Source organism: Theropithecus gelada, chromosome 8 (genome assembly GCF_003255815.1).
Source record: "Theropithecus gelada isolate Dixy chromosome 8, Tgel_1.0, whole genome shotgun sequence".
Classification (NCBI taxonomy): Eukaryota; Metazoa; Chordata; class Mammalia; order Primates; family Cercopithecidae; genus Theropithecus; species Theropithecus gelada.
This window is the reverse complement of record NC_037676.1, coordinates 15,900,655-15,920,285: the sequence shown is the minus strand read 5'-3', so window position 1 is coordinate 15,920,285 and position 19,631 is coordinate 15,900,655. Positions and strand designations below refer to the sequence as shown.

General features: G+C 39.8%; 1 protein-coding gene across 1 annotated transcript in view; it reads left to right on the top strand.

Moving 5' to 3' along the window:
• The window catches only part of MTMR7 (myotubularin related protein 7), a 114,336-nt gene that overhangs the window by 31,250 nt on the left and 63,455 nt on the right, over positions 1-19,631 (top strand). The window contains exons 2-4 of the mRNA XM_025393357.1: positions 8,164-8,286; positions 10,157-10,319; positions 19,389-19,546. Coding sequence (XP_025249142.1) covers positions 8,164-8,286; positions 10,157-10,319; positions 19,389-19,546 — 444 coding nt within the window. The remainder of the gene's footprint in view (positions 1-8,163; positions 8,287-10,156; positions 10,320-19,388; positions 19,547-19,631) is intronic.

Sequence of the window (19,631 nt, the reverse complement as noted above, 5' to 3'; positions counted from 1 at the left end):
TTTCATGTGAGACACTAAGATTGTTCCGCATGCCATGTAGCCTGAGTATCAACATTAAAGACTGCAAAAAGAAAAGAAGATGGGTGGATGGATGTGCTAAATATATAGATTTTAAAATAAAGTCAAATGAAAGTCTTTATTTTTAAGAGTACAGCAAGACACTTCATCAATTCAGTTTTAAATCCAAATGATACTTAATTATGAGAGATAGAAATAACTCAGGAAATCTTCCCAAGTGCTCTGGGGTTTCTAGCCAGTGATTTCCTAACTCTCCAACAAAAGCAAAAAAGAAGAAGAGCTGGAGATGGGGAAGGAATCTGGAGGATGAAAATGAGCCACTGTGGCCGCGCAGCTTGTTCCTCCAGGCTGGTGGACTGGGTACCCTTGGCCCTGGGATGCTTATCTCTGTCCTTTGGGACCAGAACACTGGATACCAGTGCAGCCTCTGGACCAGCTTCAGAGGCTGTTACAGCATCATTGCTGCTGTGGCTGATGCTTCCTTTCCTCAGTAAATCACAAAAGTCGTCTTGGCCACCCAGGTTACTGAGTGGCTTAATTTCCAGAAAATTTAATATTGAGTCATTATTGTATGCATTTTCACTGTTGCCATTTTGTATCCTTGTAGGTAGTCTATAAAGTACCACTGGGTCACAACTGCAGTCTGCTAGAATGGAGAGAGACATTAAAGACCTTTTAGGTCCCTTATAGAAGTCAAAATGCAGGGATAATGTCTAAACTGCCTACTCCCAGCAGTTCCATTTCAGAACCAGAACCAGAGCCCAGGCCTTTTGACTCACAAATACTTTTCTTTTCATGTTGGTAGAGTTAGAAAATGTCATGATACCAAATTTAGCACAACAAACTATTTATCTAGCTGCTTTTCTTAGATTAGAACATAAACTTGTCTTTGGTTTTGGCTGCTGCAGAGATTTTGATTTCTCTCTGTTAAACAGTCCCTGGATCTCTTCCCCCAGATGATTGACATTGATCTGGAGCCTAATTTATATGGTTTTGAGGACTTGGTCTTCGGCCTGAGAAAAGCCGGTAGCCAGTGCCACTGCTTTGTGTCCTTTTCAATGACTGGCACCCCGGCCCTGCACTTTGGATTCCTCGTCCTACAGAGCAACTTTACTTACCCAAATAGTCTGAGATGATTCTGGAACCCTCAATGTTCATCACTTTAATATTTGACCTGCAGGATAGAAAGACCCCACATTCTACTAAGATTGAAATTCGAAGGTGGCACAGTAGAGGACCACTGAAGAAAGGCTGTGTCTCTCGGTGATTTATGAGGTGTTACTGACGCCCAGGCAGTGAAGGGAAGGCCAAGAAGGACCTGTGTTGGGTGGCTGGGGTGGCCTCTTCAGACCTGGCCGTGTGCTCGTGGGGCCCAGGGGTTTGACTGAACATTTTCAGCCTTGGCCTAGAAAAGATGAAACCTTTTTTTCCTCTCAGTCTAACCCCAACAGAGGAGGGACGGGAATTCAAAAAAGCCATTAAACTGGGACACAGTCTTTTCCATTGAATCCGTAAGATTCTTGAAGATAGACAAAGACTCTACCTTATTCACCCTTTTGCTTTTTTTTTTTTTTGCAGAACCTGACACAGTGCCACACGTAGGCATCTTTTTGAATGGAATTAGATGTTTAGTGTTCTCTCTCTTTTACTAGTTCTGAGAATCCCCAAAGTCTGCTAGTACCAATCTTTGGGCTCTTATATCCATTACCAAGCTTTTTGTCTTTGGGTTTATCTAAAAGAATAATATTGTGATAGTGATTTGTGAATATAGTTTTACAGTATAATTTTGTCTTACAACATTCTATTTTCAAATACTAATTTCATGTATAAGATTTCTTACAATAATTATTAACTGACTGTGCTAAACATATTAATTTTGAATAACAATTCTAGAATGACCTCAAAGGCATTTACAAGTGCCCACAGCAGCCATGGTGAAGGATGAACATGGCTTTGAAGTTAGACAGACTTTAGTTCTAGTCTGGGTGTCCTGCCCTTTGAATGTGAGGATGTTTTTGCCTATCTGTGGTGGCAGATATCACAAAAATTATGGATGGACCTTTTTTTTTCTTAAGCTCATCAGCTGTTGTTAGTGTATTTTATGTGTGTGGTACGGCCCAAGACAATTTGTCTTCTTCCATTGTGGTCCAGGGAAGCCAAAAGGTTGGAGACCCAGGCCGGCTGGGCCACGCCACCTGTTCCCTGCAGGACCTCGGAAAGTTTGTCAAGTCTCAAGTTCAACAGAACTATGAAATGGGGATTATGCAAGAACCTGTAATTCAGGAGGTTACTATGGGGATTAACTTCAGCTCAGGTATATAAAGTAATTGTACAGCGTATGGATATCAAATATCGAAAAATTTTTGTTATTGTTTTTATTGTTATTTGGTGATTTTTCATAAACAAACTGACAACTTGGGGTTGGCCTGATTCATGAGATATTGGTGGAGTTCTTTGACATCGTTCTTTGAAATGCCTCAGTTCTCTTTTCTTTAGAAGTCCAAAGCTTTCCCCAGAATTTCTGCCAGTTCCCATGGAGGTTTGCATTTTCACAGTCCCCTCTGGCATAATCATTTGCTTCTGAATTAGTTCAGGTTGCAGATCAAGTCACCATCCATTTATGTGTCCTTGGCTTGTGGCACAGCTCTTCCTTAATTACCTACCTCTTCCTTAATTACTCTCCCCTCCTCCAAACCGTCAGTGCATTATGGTATATGGCCAACTGTTCTGAAGATTTTGGCAAAGGAAGGGTGGATACTGCAATGAAACGGTGCCATCAGACAATTTAGATTAGTTTTATTCACTCCATCCCTGGGGATTATTTCCTGTGGTGCTTCACTACCTAATTAAAACAAAACAAAACCAAACCAAAAAAACACTTAAAATGAGGTATAGGCGTTTTTCCCAAAAGACGAACCGTGCTCGTGTTGGATTATGGTCCTAGGGGTCATTTTCTTTTCTTCCTGTTACATTTCCGAATCTTTAAACATTAAATAAGTAAGGACATGTTTCCTGATTTTTAAAAAGGCAAGTTCTAAAAGCTGGGGGTGAAAGTTTGTTCGGACTGGAGAGACAACATAAGCAGGATAAATCTTTGCTCAGTGATCCCCTTCTCCTTCTAATCTGTTAAAATGTGTTTCTCAATCCCGCCTCATGGAGTGATTTTATTTCCTGTGTGTATCACAAGTGCAGATGGCCTGGTTGCTAGCACTAATAGGCATCTTTCCTTAACATGTCTTGACGTGCCAGTTGCTTCTGAAAAGCTAACATGGCTCTTGCTGCTCCGGGGTGGGGTTTGAGTGGTCAGACTATCTGCTTCTGCCCACTCAAACCCCACTTTGTCAAAGAGTGGTATCTACTTTCTCAGTGCCTGGGAGTTGGCACTTCAAGCTGCTCTTTCATGGCTTCTGATCCTCGTGCTTCCAGGACCCCTCCTGCTAAGACCACCAGTGCCCCCCCATGTTCCTGAATCCAGTGGGCATCTTAAAGTTCTTGCGCTACTCTGTCTCTCAGCAGCATTTGACATGGACACTCCTTCTGCTTTCCTCTTGACAACAGAATCTCCTGATTTTCCTGCTACCTGTCCATTTCTTTGTTTCTGTCCTTTGCTGATTCCTCTTCTTTATTTAGACCTTTAAACACTGGGTTTTCCTCAGATCTCTTCACACTCTGCCTGCTCGCCCTGGGTAACCTTTTTTAGTCCCATGGCTTCAGTTATTCTCTTTTATGTGCTAAAGACTAAAATTTATCATATTTCAACAAATCTAAGACATCAGTGATGCTGAGAGGCAGCAAGATTTTATGCACCACAAAAGAAGAAAGAAGCACTGCCAATGAAGTGACACAATAGCTTCTTACACATCAATCATCAGATGTGTCCCATTTTTAGAAATACCAGAATGTAAAAAAGTACATCCAAGAATTAATAATATATTGTAATATCTTTTGCATAGATTTGCATAGCCTTTTTCAGAGTACAGATACCTCCTGTGTCTTAAGCATAGTGTTCCTGGGAGCGTGCAAATGAGTTGTAACAATTTTGTTTTGAGAAGCTGGTTGTTTCCTAAGTCTTAGCTCCTCCTAAGTATAAAACTGGCCTTATTACTTTGTACTGTGTACAGCATATTATATGTATAGGTGAGATAGAATTAAGTTAGCCCAATGGTAAGGCTGAATTATTGAGTCAGTGGGTCTTCAAGATGGTGCCTAAACTCTGAATTTATTTCATTTTAGATTGTTTTCATCGTCTTAGTATAAACTGTGAGGTAGTCCCTGAACAGTGCTTTCTGACTTCGTAACGTATCTAAGACAACTGAATTTTAATTTTTGTAACTCATTTTTAATTGTTAGTGTTGCTGGGAAATCATACTGTTGGTGTTGCCCTCTTTATTTCTTTTTTCCTCCTCTGTATCTTGAAAATTGCTTTTGACAGCTCTGGGACCTGTAGGAATTATTGCCAAATTTTGGAAAGCATTACTAAAGAATTATTTCTGTATAAAGAAGTACTATACTTGTTTCAACTAATAAATACTTTGTATGTTGAAAGCTTCCTGATTAATTGAAGTAATCATAACCATGGTTAATTCACTTGATAAAAGCAGCATGAATAGGCTAGGGCATGCAGGTTCTCTCTTAAAAGTATAGATGCAAAAGAAAAAACAAATCAAAATAACAACTATGGCAGGGAAAATACAAGGAATATTAAAATATCAATACATAATGACTATGTATGAATTACATAGTTGTGATTCCAAGTTGGCCATATACCAGGAACACAAGACTCTTTGAAAGATTAAGAAATCTATTACTATTATTGATAATTTAGGACTAGAGTTAAAAAAGCAAATATTTATCCAAGTACATATCAAAAAGGCATAACATTCACTTCTGATTTTTAAAAATCAAAATTCTTAGTAAACTAGGATCAGGTCACTTTCACAATGCAATAATAAGTATCAGCATCAAACTCAATGGTAAAAGATGGTAAGTGTTCCATTAAAAATGGGTGCACATAAAGAGATGCTCAGTATTGTTAGCTATCAGGGAAATGAAAATCAAAACCACTGTGAGATCACATGCTAGGATGACTGTCATCAAAAAAAGAGATTATAATAGTGTTAGCAAGGATGTGGAGAAATTGGAACCCTTGTATATTGGTGGTGGGAATATTAAATGGCACAGCTGCTTTGGGAAATAGTCCAGAAGCTCTTCAAAAGCCTTACTATATGAGTTACCAAATGACCCAGCAATTCTACTCCTAAGTATGGCCAAGATAAATGAAAACATATGTCCACACAATAACTTACGCTCAAAAGTACATAGCAGCATTATTCATGGTAGTCAAAAGGTAGATGCAACTGAAATGTCTATCAACTGATGAATGGGTAAATGAAATATGATATATCCATATAATAGGCTATCATTGGGCAACAAAAAATAAAGCACTGATACATTCTACAAATAGATGAACTGGGATTGAAACATAGATTGAGAACGTGATTGCTAAGTGAAAGAAACCAGTATCAAAGTATGACAGGTTGCATGATTCCGTTTGTACGAAATGTTCAGAATAGGCAAATCTAAAGAGACAGAGGGTAAATTGATTTTTTAGGGCTGGAGTGCTAGGGGGAATAACTGGGATGTGACTGGTAATGGGTGCAGGGTTTCTTTTTGCGGTGATGGAAATGTTTTAAAATAGGTGTGTTGTTTGCACAGTGATGGTGTATACAGTGCTGTGAATATGCTAAAACCATTGACTAGTACATTTAAATGGGGGAATTATATGGTATATGAGTTATAGCGCAACAAAGCTGTTATTAAACAAGTGAAAAACAATGCAAGCGTGACTGTGGTCTCCAAGCTATTTATAGTTACTCTGAAGTTTCTAATTAATGCTATTATACAAGGAAAAAAGATAAATACTGGAAAGGAAGCAACAAATTATTACAGAAAATATTTGTCTACTCAGAACATTCAACAGATTTATACTAGAATTAATAAAAAAAAAGTTTGCTAAGGAGGCAGTTATAAAAACTCATTGGGCCTTGGGCTACTATCCTTACTATATAAACAGTTCTTATAAATATGTAAGAAATGCTAATCATTCAGTAGGAAAGTAAACCAGTGATACGAACACCATTCGCAAAAAATATACCATGATGGATAACCATACAAAAGAATGTGCAGCATATCTGTAACAAAAGAATACTTGTAAAAAAAAATCATAACCTGGTAGGTGAGGGGCACTGTTGTTGAATGAATGTCTTTAACATACATAGACTTTCACAAGTCTTCAGGAATTTCACAATGCTCCGGAGTAAACTGTATGACTGCAAATATTTATAATACCTAATTCTTTATTGACCTCAGTAGATCTCTGAAAATTGGGAGGAAGTGAGATGGGACCCTCTAGAGTTACTCCTAGAGGGCTGGCTTGGCTCTAAGGGCTTAAAGGAGACTGAGGCAATGGGAGGTCTTGGGTCCTGTTTGCTCTTCGTGTTCCGAGGAATGTTCACGAGGTCTGCTACTCTCTTGGGTCTCCCCTGGCTCTCCCCTGGAGTAGATGGGCAGTCTGAGACTCCTAAACTAGATCAGGACCACAGCTTCTATTATGTATTTATTTATTTTTGAGACGGAGTTTCCCTCTTGTTGCCCAGGCTGGGATGTAGTGGCGCCATCTTGGCTCACTGCAGCCTCCGCCTTCCGGTTTCAAGCGATTCCCCTGCCGCAGACGCCCGAGTAGCGGGGATTACAGGTGCCCGCCACCACGCCCAGCTAATTTTTGTATTTTTAGTAGAGACAGGGTTTCGCCATGTTGGCCAGGCTGGTCCCGAACTCCTGACTTCCTGATCAAAGTGCTCGGATTACAGGCGTGAGCCACTGTGCCTGGCCTATTTATTTTTTTTGAGATGGAATCTTGCTCTGTCACCCAGGCTGGAGTTCAGTGGCACAATCTCGGCTCACTGCAACCTCTGCCTCCAGAGTTCAAGTGATTTTCCTGCCTCAGCCTCCCGAGTAGCTGGAATTGCAGGCGCCCGCCACCACCCCAGGCTAATGTATGTATTTTTAGTAGAGGCATGGGGTTTCACCATGTTGGCCAGACTGATCTTTAGCTCCTCACCTCTGGTGATCCTCTTGCCTCGGCCTCCCAAAGTGCTAGGATTGATTATAGGCATGAGCCACCGCACCAGCCCACAGCTTCTATTTAAACTGAAGAATGGAGCGAAAACAATGTATTAGTTCCTAAGCTGCCTCATGGAAGCAAATACCATTTTGACTTGAGGGATGAGTCAGTGTTTCTCTGCAGGTGGTTGATCCTTAGCAGTGGTAGTGACTGCTGTGCCCTGTGGTCATTACAGGAATGTTCCTGCGGTGGTTATGGTGGATGTGTCTTACTAGAGTCATCATTGCTTCCGTTTTGTCTGGCCGGGTAGAGATTGTCTTGTCATTTCCATTGCATTTCATGTTAGGATGATCTCAGTGCACGTATCCTTGAAATTACTCTGCGTATAACAGATATATGCTTGATAAAAATTGTTTCTAGGAATCTCTTCTAGCGGTTTGGATTTTAGCTGAGTGGTGATAATGCCATTCATTAGAAAGATTGTAAGGATCTTGAAATGGTATGTTTTCCTTATATACACTTCTCTGATACTTTTTTCTCCCATATGTTTGTTTATACTTCCTACTAGTTTATATGGAAGCAAACAGCCTTAAGGCCATTTCTGCAACTTAGAAACACATAGGAACATGTGCTGTTTTCTTTTTCATAGAACGTCATTCATACATAGTGTAAACTCAGAACTGTAACACATACGCTTTCTGCTTTAAATTAAAAATGTTCTACAATTACAATGGAATGAAAGTGTTGACCATTGTAAAACTCAGGGTATTTTTAATAGGGTCTACAAATCTTTTGTGGTACCTTTAAAGTCATATTTTCATAATTGGTGAATTTTCATCTTTTAATATACAGAATGATACTCTGAGATCCGGTTAACTTAAGGGAACATTTTTTGGCTTTTATTATTGGGGGAATTCTCAAAAAATTGTATTTTGGAGTAAGTATGAGTTTACCCTCTTATTTATTTTGTGATTTGCTCTTCTGCTTTATGGTAACTCTTTTCATCATGCCGATTTCTCTAGGTTGAAAATGTCCGCTTGGTAGATCGAGTGTCTCCTAAAAAAGCAGCTCTAGGTACTTTGTATTTGACGGCTACTCACGTCATATTCGTGGAAAATTCACCTGACACAAGAAAAGAAACATGGGTATGCTTTCTTTATTTTTAGCTTTCCTTGTTTTGCGTTGTTTGAAGTAAAAAGTTTTTGCCCTCCATTCGTTTTTCCTCGGGGTGAGATGAGTGGGCTTTTGGTGATTGGGTGTTAGGGAACTGTTTCTGGAATGTGTGTTTGGCCTTTTTCTGTATAGTCATATCTACTTGATCTACTTATTCATTTTAAACCCGAATTATTTGAACATCACTAAAGAGAGACTTAGAAATAGCCAGAAGATACAAGCGCTTCCTGTCACAGCTGTCAAGGAGAGATTGAATAATGTCAGTAGGCCAGATTCAGCATTGCCATCCTCTGGTGCTCCATTTGCAATATTCTCTATTTGTACGGTCCTATGATGCAGCCATTTGGTCATTTTATTATGTTGTCTCAACTTTTCTGGTAATTTTAAAAAGAAAGAAAAGCTAGAGGAGTTTCATCATCAGGTATTTCTGCTATTTATTGATGAAACCATTAGATATTTATTATTATTATTATTATTATTGAGATGGAGTTGCCCAGGCTGGAGTGCAGTGGTGCGATCGATCTTGGCTCACTGCAACCTCGACCTCTTGGGTTCAAGCGATTCGCCTGCCTCAGCCTCCTGAATAGCTGGGACTACAGTCACATGCCACCATGCCTGGCTGACTTTTTGTATTTTTAGTAGAGACAGGGTTTCACCATGTTGTCCAGGCTCGTCTCAAACTCCTGACCTCAAGTGATCTGCCCACCTTGGCCTTCCAAAGTGCTGGGATTACAGGCATGAGCCACTGTGCCTGGCCTTATTATTTTTTCAGCAACCCAATGGTGATATCCCTGAATTGTAGATTTCCCTTTTCTATATTCTGTGCACAGTGGTACATTTTTAGCAGAAGGTGGCAGGCACTTATTAGTGGAGGGGAAACTTACAAAATAAAATGCTGCCATTGAAGACTGAGCAGAGAGCCTCCTGTAACACCAGAGATGCACTTCAGTATGATTTCCTTTAAAGTAAATCTCCTCTTTAGAGAGTAGAATGATGGTTTTACTAGACACTGGGAGTGCAGAGGAGAGGGCGGGAATGAGGAGATACTGATCAAAGGGCACAAAGTTTCCAATGAACAGTAGGAATAGTCTGGAAAATGTATTGCACAGCAAGGTGTCCATACTCAATGTATATTTCAAAATAATTATGAGAGTAAATTTCAAGGGTCTCATTGTTTAAAAAAAAAAAAAAACTATAGGTAAGTGATGGCTATGTTAATTGGCTTGATTTAATCATCCACATGATGTTCATATATCACAGCATCACGTTTTAGCCCATAAATGTGTACAGCTATGATTTGCAATAAAAATACTAATTTAAAAAATAAAAAGATAAATAAATTCCTTCTTTTGCAGCCTGCCCGACCACCAACAGCTTAGAAAACAACAGTCCCATGTTGATACAGAACTCGAACATTCCATGTGGAATTAAGGAGCATGGTGGCACCTCCCAGCGGAGCCATCTCTAACTTGTATTGACTGCAGAAGTTTATTTTACTGACTTCTCATGACCTTGTTTGATTTTAGCTATAAAGTGCATTCCACATCTGACCACCAAAATGTTTCCTTACCTGGATGTGTGCAAATTTATATGCTGAATGGTTTGCTTCAAAATAACTATCCTGGATATCAGGAAGCTTGGTATTGAAAAATAAAATTATAAATTTAGGAAGTTGGTTGTTACCTGGAACATCTCAGTGCTTGTCATCTGAATGCAAGGGTTGAGCTAGCTAGAGGTTGGGTAGTGCGTCTTGTCATTGTTTGAGCCACAACGAAATGTTAGTCCTTGTCATATTCATTAGTTATTTGTGCTTAGCTTATGCAAATTAACATTTGGTTCTAGATTCTTCACAGTCAGATTTCCACCATTGAGAAACAGGCAACGACTGCTACCGGATGCCCTCTGCTGATTCGCTGCAAGAACTTTCAGATAATACAGCTCATCATACCTCAGGAAAGAGATTGCCACGACGTGTACATCTCCCTGATACGCCTTGCAAGGCCAGGTAGGGTAGAGGAACTCGGCATTTAATACGGAACCTCTCTTAAAAATTCGCAAATCACATTCAAGAATTTGTTTGGTGCTTAGGAATGATAGGGGTTTAGGGATTGTGTCAGTCTGGTTCTCAGATGAGGACAAGCCTGAATAATCATCTGATACAGAGTTTCTTGTTTTTTAGAGTCTCCCCCGAGTTATTTACTATGTGGGTCTCTTTCATGAATCTTAGTATTCACTTAATCTTGGTGGGGGTTATAGGATGTTTTCCTTTTGGGGTGAAATTGCGTTTAAGTTATGCCCTTATGTTGTGGTACTCAAGCCACCTTGAATGGGGCCAGTGACAGAACTGACCAGTTGTTTTGTGTGGGAAATATCAGACAGTTCTAGTGCAGTTTTCTCCCTCTTGAGGCTTTTAAGGCTTAGTCTCCATTGCTTTTTTTGTTTCTTGGGTTTTTTTTTTCAGAGACTATTGCTACATTGCCCAGACTGGAGTGCAGTGGCACGATCTCAGCCCACTGCAACCTCTGCCTGCCGGGTTCAAGCGATTCTCATGCCTCAGCCTCCCAAGTGGCTGGACTACAGGTGCCCGCCACCACACCCTGCTAATTTTTGTATTTTTAGTAGAGATGGGATTTTGCCATGTTGGCCAGGCTGGTCTTGAACTCGTGGCCTCAAGTGATCCACCTGCCTCAGCCTCAAGTGCTGGGATTATAGGCATGAACTACCATGCCTGCCCCTCCATTGCTTTTTGATAATAATTTATTTTTTCCAAGGTTGGTACAACTAGACTAGCATCAGTGCCTATTCAGAGTGTGGATCTGCTGATTCTCCTGAAAAAAGAAAAACAAGACTTGATGTAGTGGGAAGAACATTTGGATTTGAAAAATATGTTCTCGCCATTGCTATCTTGTTCTAGCCATCATCTTGGGCTCTTCAGATTTATAGCTTACTGTTTGCTTCAAAAGAAGTGTTTCTTGCCTCTCTGTGTGGCTTGTGTGAGTTGTGGTGTTGTTTTCCTTAAAAGAAATATACTCTGTTTCTTGGAAGAATACAGTGAAAAGAGATCATTTATATAACAGTTGTGTTACACAGAAGTAGTTAATAAAGGAAATAAGATATGTGCTGATAACTACTTTGCCAAATATGTTTTGATTCAGGACAAGAAGTTCAATTATAAACTTTTCAAGGCATTTGGTTGGATCATGATTTGTCCATATTCTTTGTAGGTAGCTAAGAGCTAAAGTTACTGAATGGAAATGATGCCAGGGAGCTGTCAAAATCTGGTAATTTTTACTTTACACTGTTTCCCTCTAAAGGCAGTTGGTTGAGGCTTTTTCATCCAAGTGCACTACAGGAATGGCAGAGTAAGCCAGAAAAGCAGTTGAACTTTTTGGAGGGTGCACTAAAATTGGAACAGAAGTTCTGGGAAGATGTACACTAGGTTGCACGCAGCAGAGGATGTGAGGAGAATTCTGTGCAACAGTTTCTATGTCACTGATTAATGGAAGTACTGAGCGATAAATGTGCTCTGAGCAGATTAATGGGATTTAGGAATAGCCTGGCGAACCGGGAAAGGGCTGAGCAGCTGGAAGAGTGAATCACAGGGACCAGGAGGGTCACGGCCCAGAGGCAGCGAGTGCCAGGACTCTCGCTGTGAGGATCCCTGAGGGGGAAATTACTATGTTCCCCCATTTTCGAAAGGGATACTTTTTCCTTAAAAGATGAAGTTTTGGGAGTTAGGTGTTAGATGTAGCCAGAGATCTGACTGGCTACCTTTTCTAAAAGAAATCATAGTAATTCATGGAATCAAAGCCATCACCTAAGAGGAGTTAAAAAGAATCGCCAGCATTTTGAAACATGGGTATTAGAAACGCCAGTTTGCCTAAAATGTAGTGCTTTAGTAAGTGAGGGAAGGCGAAATAGAACGCAAGCAGTTCACAGTGCAATGTTAAAGGCAATGCTAAAATTAGGGCACACTATAGGCTGTAACTTTGGAAGCAGGACTTTGACTCTAGAGGGAGATGGGGAAATGTGGAAGGGGTTTGACATGAAACAGTGGCCTTCAGCTGGGGGATGGGGTGGCCTTTCAGAACCATCTGAAGATATTTTATAAAATACACCCTCCACTGCCTCTAAGGATATGAGAATAAGGGTGTATGTGTGTGGTTGGTGAGGGAGGTGTACTTTGAATTCTAGTCGTACAATGTAGCTCTGTCGATATTCTGGTTAGTCACCAACAAAGTTCACATATTTTCGGTTTCTTTATGGACACCCAGCTAACTGTAAGGTTCTATAGAGCAGGGGTCCCCGACCCCTGGGCTGCAGACAGGTACCAGTCTATGGCCGGTTAGGAAGCGGGCAGCACAGCACAGCAGGAGGTGAGTGGCGGGCATGCAAGCATGAGCTCCACCTCCTGTCAGATCAGCGGTGGCATTAATTCTTTTAGGAGCATGAACTCTATTGTGAACTGTACATGCGAGGGATATAGGTTGTGTGCTCCTAATGAGAATCGAATGCCTGATGATCTGAGGTGGAAGTTTCATCCTGAAACCATCCCCCAACCACACCCCCATCCACGGAAAAAGTGTCTTCCACAAAACTGGTCCCTGGTACCAAAAAGGTTGTAGACTGCTGCTATAGAGGGCAAAACAGTTGTTTTTACATAAGAAGAAATGTTTGGGAATTCATTTAAGTCCAGGTTTCTGAAGGAGATATTTTCAAAGCTGCTGTTATTTAATATTAAAATCAAAAGTACTTTAAAAATAGAAAAAAAAAAAAAAAAAAAAGAAAAAACCCCGAACCTTAGCATCAGCAGAATGCAAAGGGTGGGGAAGGGAAGAGAAAAGTTTCCAGCTGTCAGCAGAGGGACACAGAGGTGTGAGGTGTTTTAGAACCTGTGTAACTATTGAAAGCGAAACTGCTAAGAACAGAAAACCAAACACCACATGTTCTCACTCATAGGTAGGAACTGAACAATGAGATCACTTGGACTCGGGAAGGGGAACATCACACACCAGGGGCTATCACGGGGAGAGGGGAGTGGGGAGGGATTGCATTGGGAGTTATACCTGATGTAAATGATGAGTTGATGGGTGCTGACGAGTTGATGGGTGCAGCACACCAACATGGCACAAGTATACATATGTAACAAACCTGCACGTTATGCACATGTACCCTACAACTTAAAGTATAATAAAATAAAAAAGAAAAAGAAAAAAATAATGCGAAATTGCTTCAGACATTCTGCTGAATTCAGGCAACTTAAAATACATGTTGAGATTCTCTCTTTACTGAGTTAGGATTTCTGGTGTAAGGGTAAATCAAATTATTAAAAAATTAGCGATTTTATTGGTTTGCTTTTTGTGTGAATAAAGATTGATAAGAATTTGGTCACGGACTATAGAAGATCTCAGGCAAAACATAACATGTCCAAATGCAGGAAGCTCTTTCATTCTTGGTAAAGAACTAACTTAGGTTAAAATAAGAGTTGTGGCTCAAATGAGATCAGTTAACCTTGTAGATCGAATGTATTAATACGGATCTCAGCTTTTCTGGTGAAAAGACCCCTGTTTCTCAGGGGACTTCAGCTTTTCCCATGTCCTCTCTCCTCTCTTCCCTCCAGTTTGCCTCCTGCTGTTTATTTTTTGTATCAATTATCTTTCCTTCTTTAGTGTTTGTGGGCGCTTCAACACTTAAATAATTTCTTTTGTTTATTTTCTCCCTTTTCCTAAACTAGTTTCTTTTTAGAATCTCACTCCTCAATTCTTTTGGATATTTTTTATTTTAAAAAAAATCTCATGATTGAAGTAGTCTCATGTGCTTAATTGGTAACTTTTTATATTCCTTATCTAAGTCATTGATGTTTAAGCAATTTCTGCAGTGGTAATTTCTTTTTTATCAGAGCGTAGCACCCTTTTCCGCTGTGTTAGCTTTAACAGTCCTAATATTTAATTTCAACACTTGTTTGTTTACAATAGACAGATAAGGTGAGGCACCCTCATTTTTATTTTAAATATGCAAAATCCAGTAATGGCTGTATTATCTTCTCACCCCACTCTAAATGGTTTTTCAACTACAGTTATTTTAAGTTGCCCGAATTCAGCATAATGTTTGATGCAATTTAGCTTTCAGTAGTTACTTTGGTTATTAAAAAAACTCTCACATCTCTGTCCTGATGACTATTGGTAAGTTTTCCCTTCCCTTTCCCACCCTTCACATTCTGCTGATGCTGATTCATGTTTGTTTTTTCTCTTCATTTTTAAAATACTTCTGATTTTAATGTTACATTATTTGTTGCTTCTCCCAGTTAGTCTATAATGAGAGGCAATTCCTCCATATATTTATCCTAAATATTCTGTTTTTATAACCTTTAATCTGGTACCTAGGGAACAAGCTAGGTTATTTTCCTTCCTTCCCTAATGTTTTGTTGTACCCACATCTCTCCCTTATTTTGGCAGAAGGAGCACGCTTTCCTTTTTATGGGAGAGAAGGAGCAAAGGTTGTGTACAGACGCAGCCCCATTTATTCGCCTGGTGGTTCCAAGTTGAGAGTTTCCACCTGATGTCTTGCATTTTCTATGGGAAGTAGGAAGTGGGGTTTTCTGAGAGTGAAGGAGCCAGGGAGGGGAATAGAGACTGAGCTGCACTGTAGTGCCACAGGGCTTCCCTAGGTTAAGGGGAGCACAGTGGACACCGGTGCTAGAATAAAATCAGCAAAAACATGGATCTCTATGCTTGGGTTGAGCTCTGCTTTCAACTGAAACACTGATTTGGTCTTCCTAGAAACAGCCAAAATGTTACTCATCCTTAATTTCGTGTAGTATTTTAGAAATTACCATTTTGCTTTCTGGGTAGAGAAACATTTAAGTTGGACTCCTGTTTCATTAGTTATATGATTTAAGTAGATAATGTATGATACTGTAAATACCAAGATTTCCACATTAACTTTTTCTGAATTTTTTAAAAAATTAAACATGCACATTCAGTTTACTCCCACAATCCAAAGGCATTTTGAGTATTTGCTTCTTATTGGAGGAGCTCTTGTGTAATGGGGCCCCTTAGGGTGAGGCCTTCGGTGCACTTCCTGCTGAAAGCTGCTGGTCACTAATAGCAAAAAATGTTTTATGTTGGGTCTGTTGGCTCAGACTGTGATGGGAAAAGCCAGTGGAACTTTTAACATGCCTGTTTTAAGAGTGGGTAGAAAATCAGCTGAGGGATATGACCTTCCTAGAGTAGGCAAATACTTTCTGTCTGTTCAGATTCTGTAACTATTAAAGATTTGTCTAAAATATAAAAAACTTCTGCATAACAAAGGAAATGGGAGAAAATATTTGGAAGCCATATACCTGATAAGGGATTAATACCTAAAATACATCAGGAACTCCGACAACTCTATAGGAAAAAAAAAAAAAACCAAGTACTCTGATTAAGAAAAGGACAAGGGACCTCAAGAGAGTACACAAAAGAAGACGTAGATAGCTAACAGATACATGAGCAAACGCTCAACCTCAATAATCGTTAGGAAGATGCAAATGAAAACCACGGTGAGATATCGCCTCGCAACTGTTAGAATGGTCTTTACCAAAAAGATGGAAGATAACACGCTTTGGCAAGGGCGTGGAGGAAAGAGAATGCTTATGCACGGTTGGTGGGAATGTAAATTAGTACAGAAAACAGATGGAGGTTCCACAAAAAATAAAAAATAGAATTATATGATTCAATAATCCCACTTCTGAGTGCTTACTGGAAAGATTGAAATCTATAAGTCAAAGAAACATCTGCTCTCACGTGTTTTCACATGTTCATTGCAGCACTATTCTCAGTAGCCAAGTTGTGGAATCCACTTAAGTATCCGTCATTGGATGAAGAGATAAAGAAAACATGGGATATACAAATAATGGAATGCTATTCAGTCTGAAAAAGCAAGACGTTTTGTTATTTGTGACAACATGGATGGAATTAGAGCGCATTATGCTGAGTGAAAAAAGCCCAACATAACAAATACCACATGTTCTCACTTACATGTGGGATCTATGACAGTTAAACTCCCAGACGCAGAGAGTAGAATGGTGGTTACCAGAGGCTGGGGGTGGGGGAAATGGGGAGATGATGGTCAAAGGGTGCAAAAGCCTCAGGAAGGAGGAATAAGTCTTATTATTTAGAGATCTGTTGCACAGTGTGTTGAGTATAGGTAATAGTTCAGAAGTGTAAATTTCAAAACGCTGAGAGTAAATTTCAGATGTTCTCGTTACAAAAAATGTGAAACACTTGAGGCAATGTATATGTTAATTAGCTTGAGAATGTAGAATGATTACATTCTACATTGTAGTCAAAAATCATACCATTACTTTTTACCCCAGAAACATACACAACTATCATTTGTCAATGTATTATGTAAAAGTCTGTAAGCAAAAAAATAAAGATTCTCAAGTCCTAGTTGTTTTTTTTTTTTTTAAACTTACCTCCCAGCTAATTGCTGAACATTCTGCTATGTATTTGGCAAAAGTAGAGAGTGAAAGGAACAGAAAATTATGGCATGGGAACAATTCAGTAAAATTTTCATCTGTGCTAGTGGCCCTTTTTGATTTCTTAGAGTAGGCACAGTCTGCAGGCTGCTTCTGGGCTTGCCTGTGGGTAAGAAGCTCACATGACTCAGTGTTGACTGACAAAAATGGGCTTTTCCTGGCCCTCATGTAGAATTTTCCTTAAATTGGGCATGAGGATTGGTTGATCACCCTTTTCCTTAAAAAAGGGAAAATTTCATAATTTCAGTGTCAACCCATCCTATTGTCTCCTAGTTCAAGAGTGATCTGCTTAATGTCTGTTATAAATTATTCTTGCTGTAATTTATGGATAATTTCATTGCCTCTTCCCAGTGGAAGCAGGTATCAGCCCACACACAGAACAGTGTCATAGTCACAGGATGTTTTTCTTCTTCTACCTTTAAAACTATTTGCAAATATTTAACAAAGAGATCTTAACTGCCGTTATTACCCCGTATTCAGTAGCGCTTCTTTGACTGAGGGAACTGAGGCTTTCTCAAGAGACTCTTCTGGCATCCTAAACAACTAGCATTTGTGGTTAACATTATGGTAGCAGAAGCCTGAGTAATGAAAATGGTACTTAGAGATGGAAAGGACGTGTCAGTGTCGAGCCAGCTGTTCCTAGAACAGGATCTGAAGTTTCACATGCTGTCTGCAACATAGCTAAGATGATAAGAAATTGATCTGACAGAAAGCACTGCTCTGGTTTGTGTGTGAGCGTACCTGGATGCGCGTATTTTGTTATTTGTCCAAATAGTCTGTATTCTAAGTTTTGAAGTTTAGAAACATGACATGGAGAAAGACTGAAATAGAACATAATTTATCTCACTGACATACCACAGTTGCTTCTTACAAGAAACATGAAGAAATCTGGTGCTTAAAATATGACCCTTATCTTTCCTCTTCCATGTGGATGAGTCATCTCAATAGCAATCAAAACAAGTTGGAAACCTGAGTTTTCATGTCAGGCTGCCTGTGTGTTGCTGCAGCCTCTTGCTGGTGGTGAGATCCTATAATGGGCTGCATATACATGTGTTTAGGAAACTTACACTCGTCACAGTGACTGCTATCAGTATGCTAAGGATATAGGAGGACCTAGGAAGGCTATGAGAAAGAAATGTATTGGAGAAAAAACAGGAAGATGAAGGGACTGGAACGAGGAAGGAAGAAGAAGAAGAGAGAAGGATCTGCCTTTGGGGAGGGTGTGTTACAATTAGGAGCAGGCCTTCTGCAGCCAGATGTCTCATTTAAACCTGGACTTCCCAGTTACTAGCTGTGTGACTCTGAGTGAGGGAATGTGCCTCTCGTTTGCCTCAGATTTCTCGTAGGTAAAATGAGGACCATCAGTATTGCCTGCTAACTGGATTAATGCTCTTAATTGCAGCAGAATCTGGAACAAAACAAGGTCTGAGTATAAGCTATCCTTTATTATCATTAGAAATGCTTAGATCTGCACTGTCCAAGATGGTAGCCACTGGCCACAGATAGCTGTTTAGCGCTACTCCGAACTGAGATAGGCGGTTAAGTGTGAAATACACATGAAATTTCAAAGACAGTACAAAACAAAATGTTTCAAATATTAATAAGTTTTATATCATGCAGATGTTGAAGTGATAATGATTTGGGGTATATTGGGTTAAATAGACGGTTAAATTAATTTAACTCTTTTTTAATGTGGCTACAAGGACATTTAAAATGATATAGATAGTTCACATTATGTTTCTGTTGGATAGCGCTGGTCTCTACACGTCCCTTAAGTGGCAAGACCGGAGCAAGAAAATCAAATCCTAGATTTTACTGGCGAAAGGGAAACAGTGGGGCTATTGGGCTTCACAAGCATCAAAGGCAATCTATAAAGACAGAGATAACATGGCATGATTGAAAGAAGCCGCATCATGATGCGGCCTTCAATTCGCATCCCATGAGCACAGCGCTGTGCACTATGAATTGGTTTTTTTAATGACTCCTATGCAAATGAGCAGCACAATTATGATATTTATGTAGTTGTTTAAAGTTCAGATGTTTCTGACGCAAATGTTTAATGTATTCCAGAGTTTTTTCAACTTGGTTATTTTTTCTTTTTTAACACTGTGAGCATGAAAATGTGCAGTTGGCCTGGGCCCGGGCCTGCCTCTGAGAGGCCACCCTAAATCCAAGCTTGATAGGCATTACAAAAATAGAATCTTGATGCCTAATAAATGCATGTGTTCTGAATTTTTATGTTCCATATTTTGTGTGGTCTGGAAAATATATTTGCTTTTAAAGCAACAACAGCAAAAGCACAAAATGGTGATGTCCGTGTGTTCTAAAAGGAAAGAAGGTACTGCCGAGTTCAGATACCCCAAGGTCATCTTGTCATTGCTGGGAGGAGGTGGGGGGCCCTGTCCACTGCACACAGGTTGCTCCCAGGAGTGTGCTGGAGGTGGGGGTTGGGATGGCCTCTCAGGGCACTCCAGATGGGACAGAATGTTTTTGGGGAAATTTGCTCTGGTTTTGACTAAGCTTGATTTAACTTTATCCTCCCTTTTCTTGCAGTGAAATATGAGGAATTATACTGCTTTTCATTCAACCCCATGCTGGATAAAGAAGAAAGAGAGCAAGGCTGGGTGCTGATTGATCTTAGTGAAGAATACAAGCGGATGGGCCTCCCTAATCATCACTGGCAGCTCAGCGATGTGAATAGAGACTACAGAGTGAGTGCGTGAAACCCGAACACTGAAGCCACATGAAATTAGGATTTCAGCTAGCTTAGCATACCTTTATTTTTTTATCTCCTTT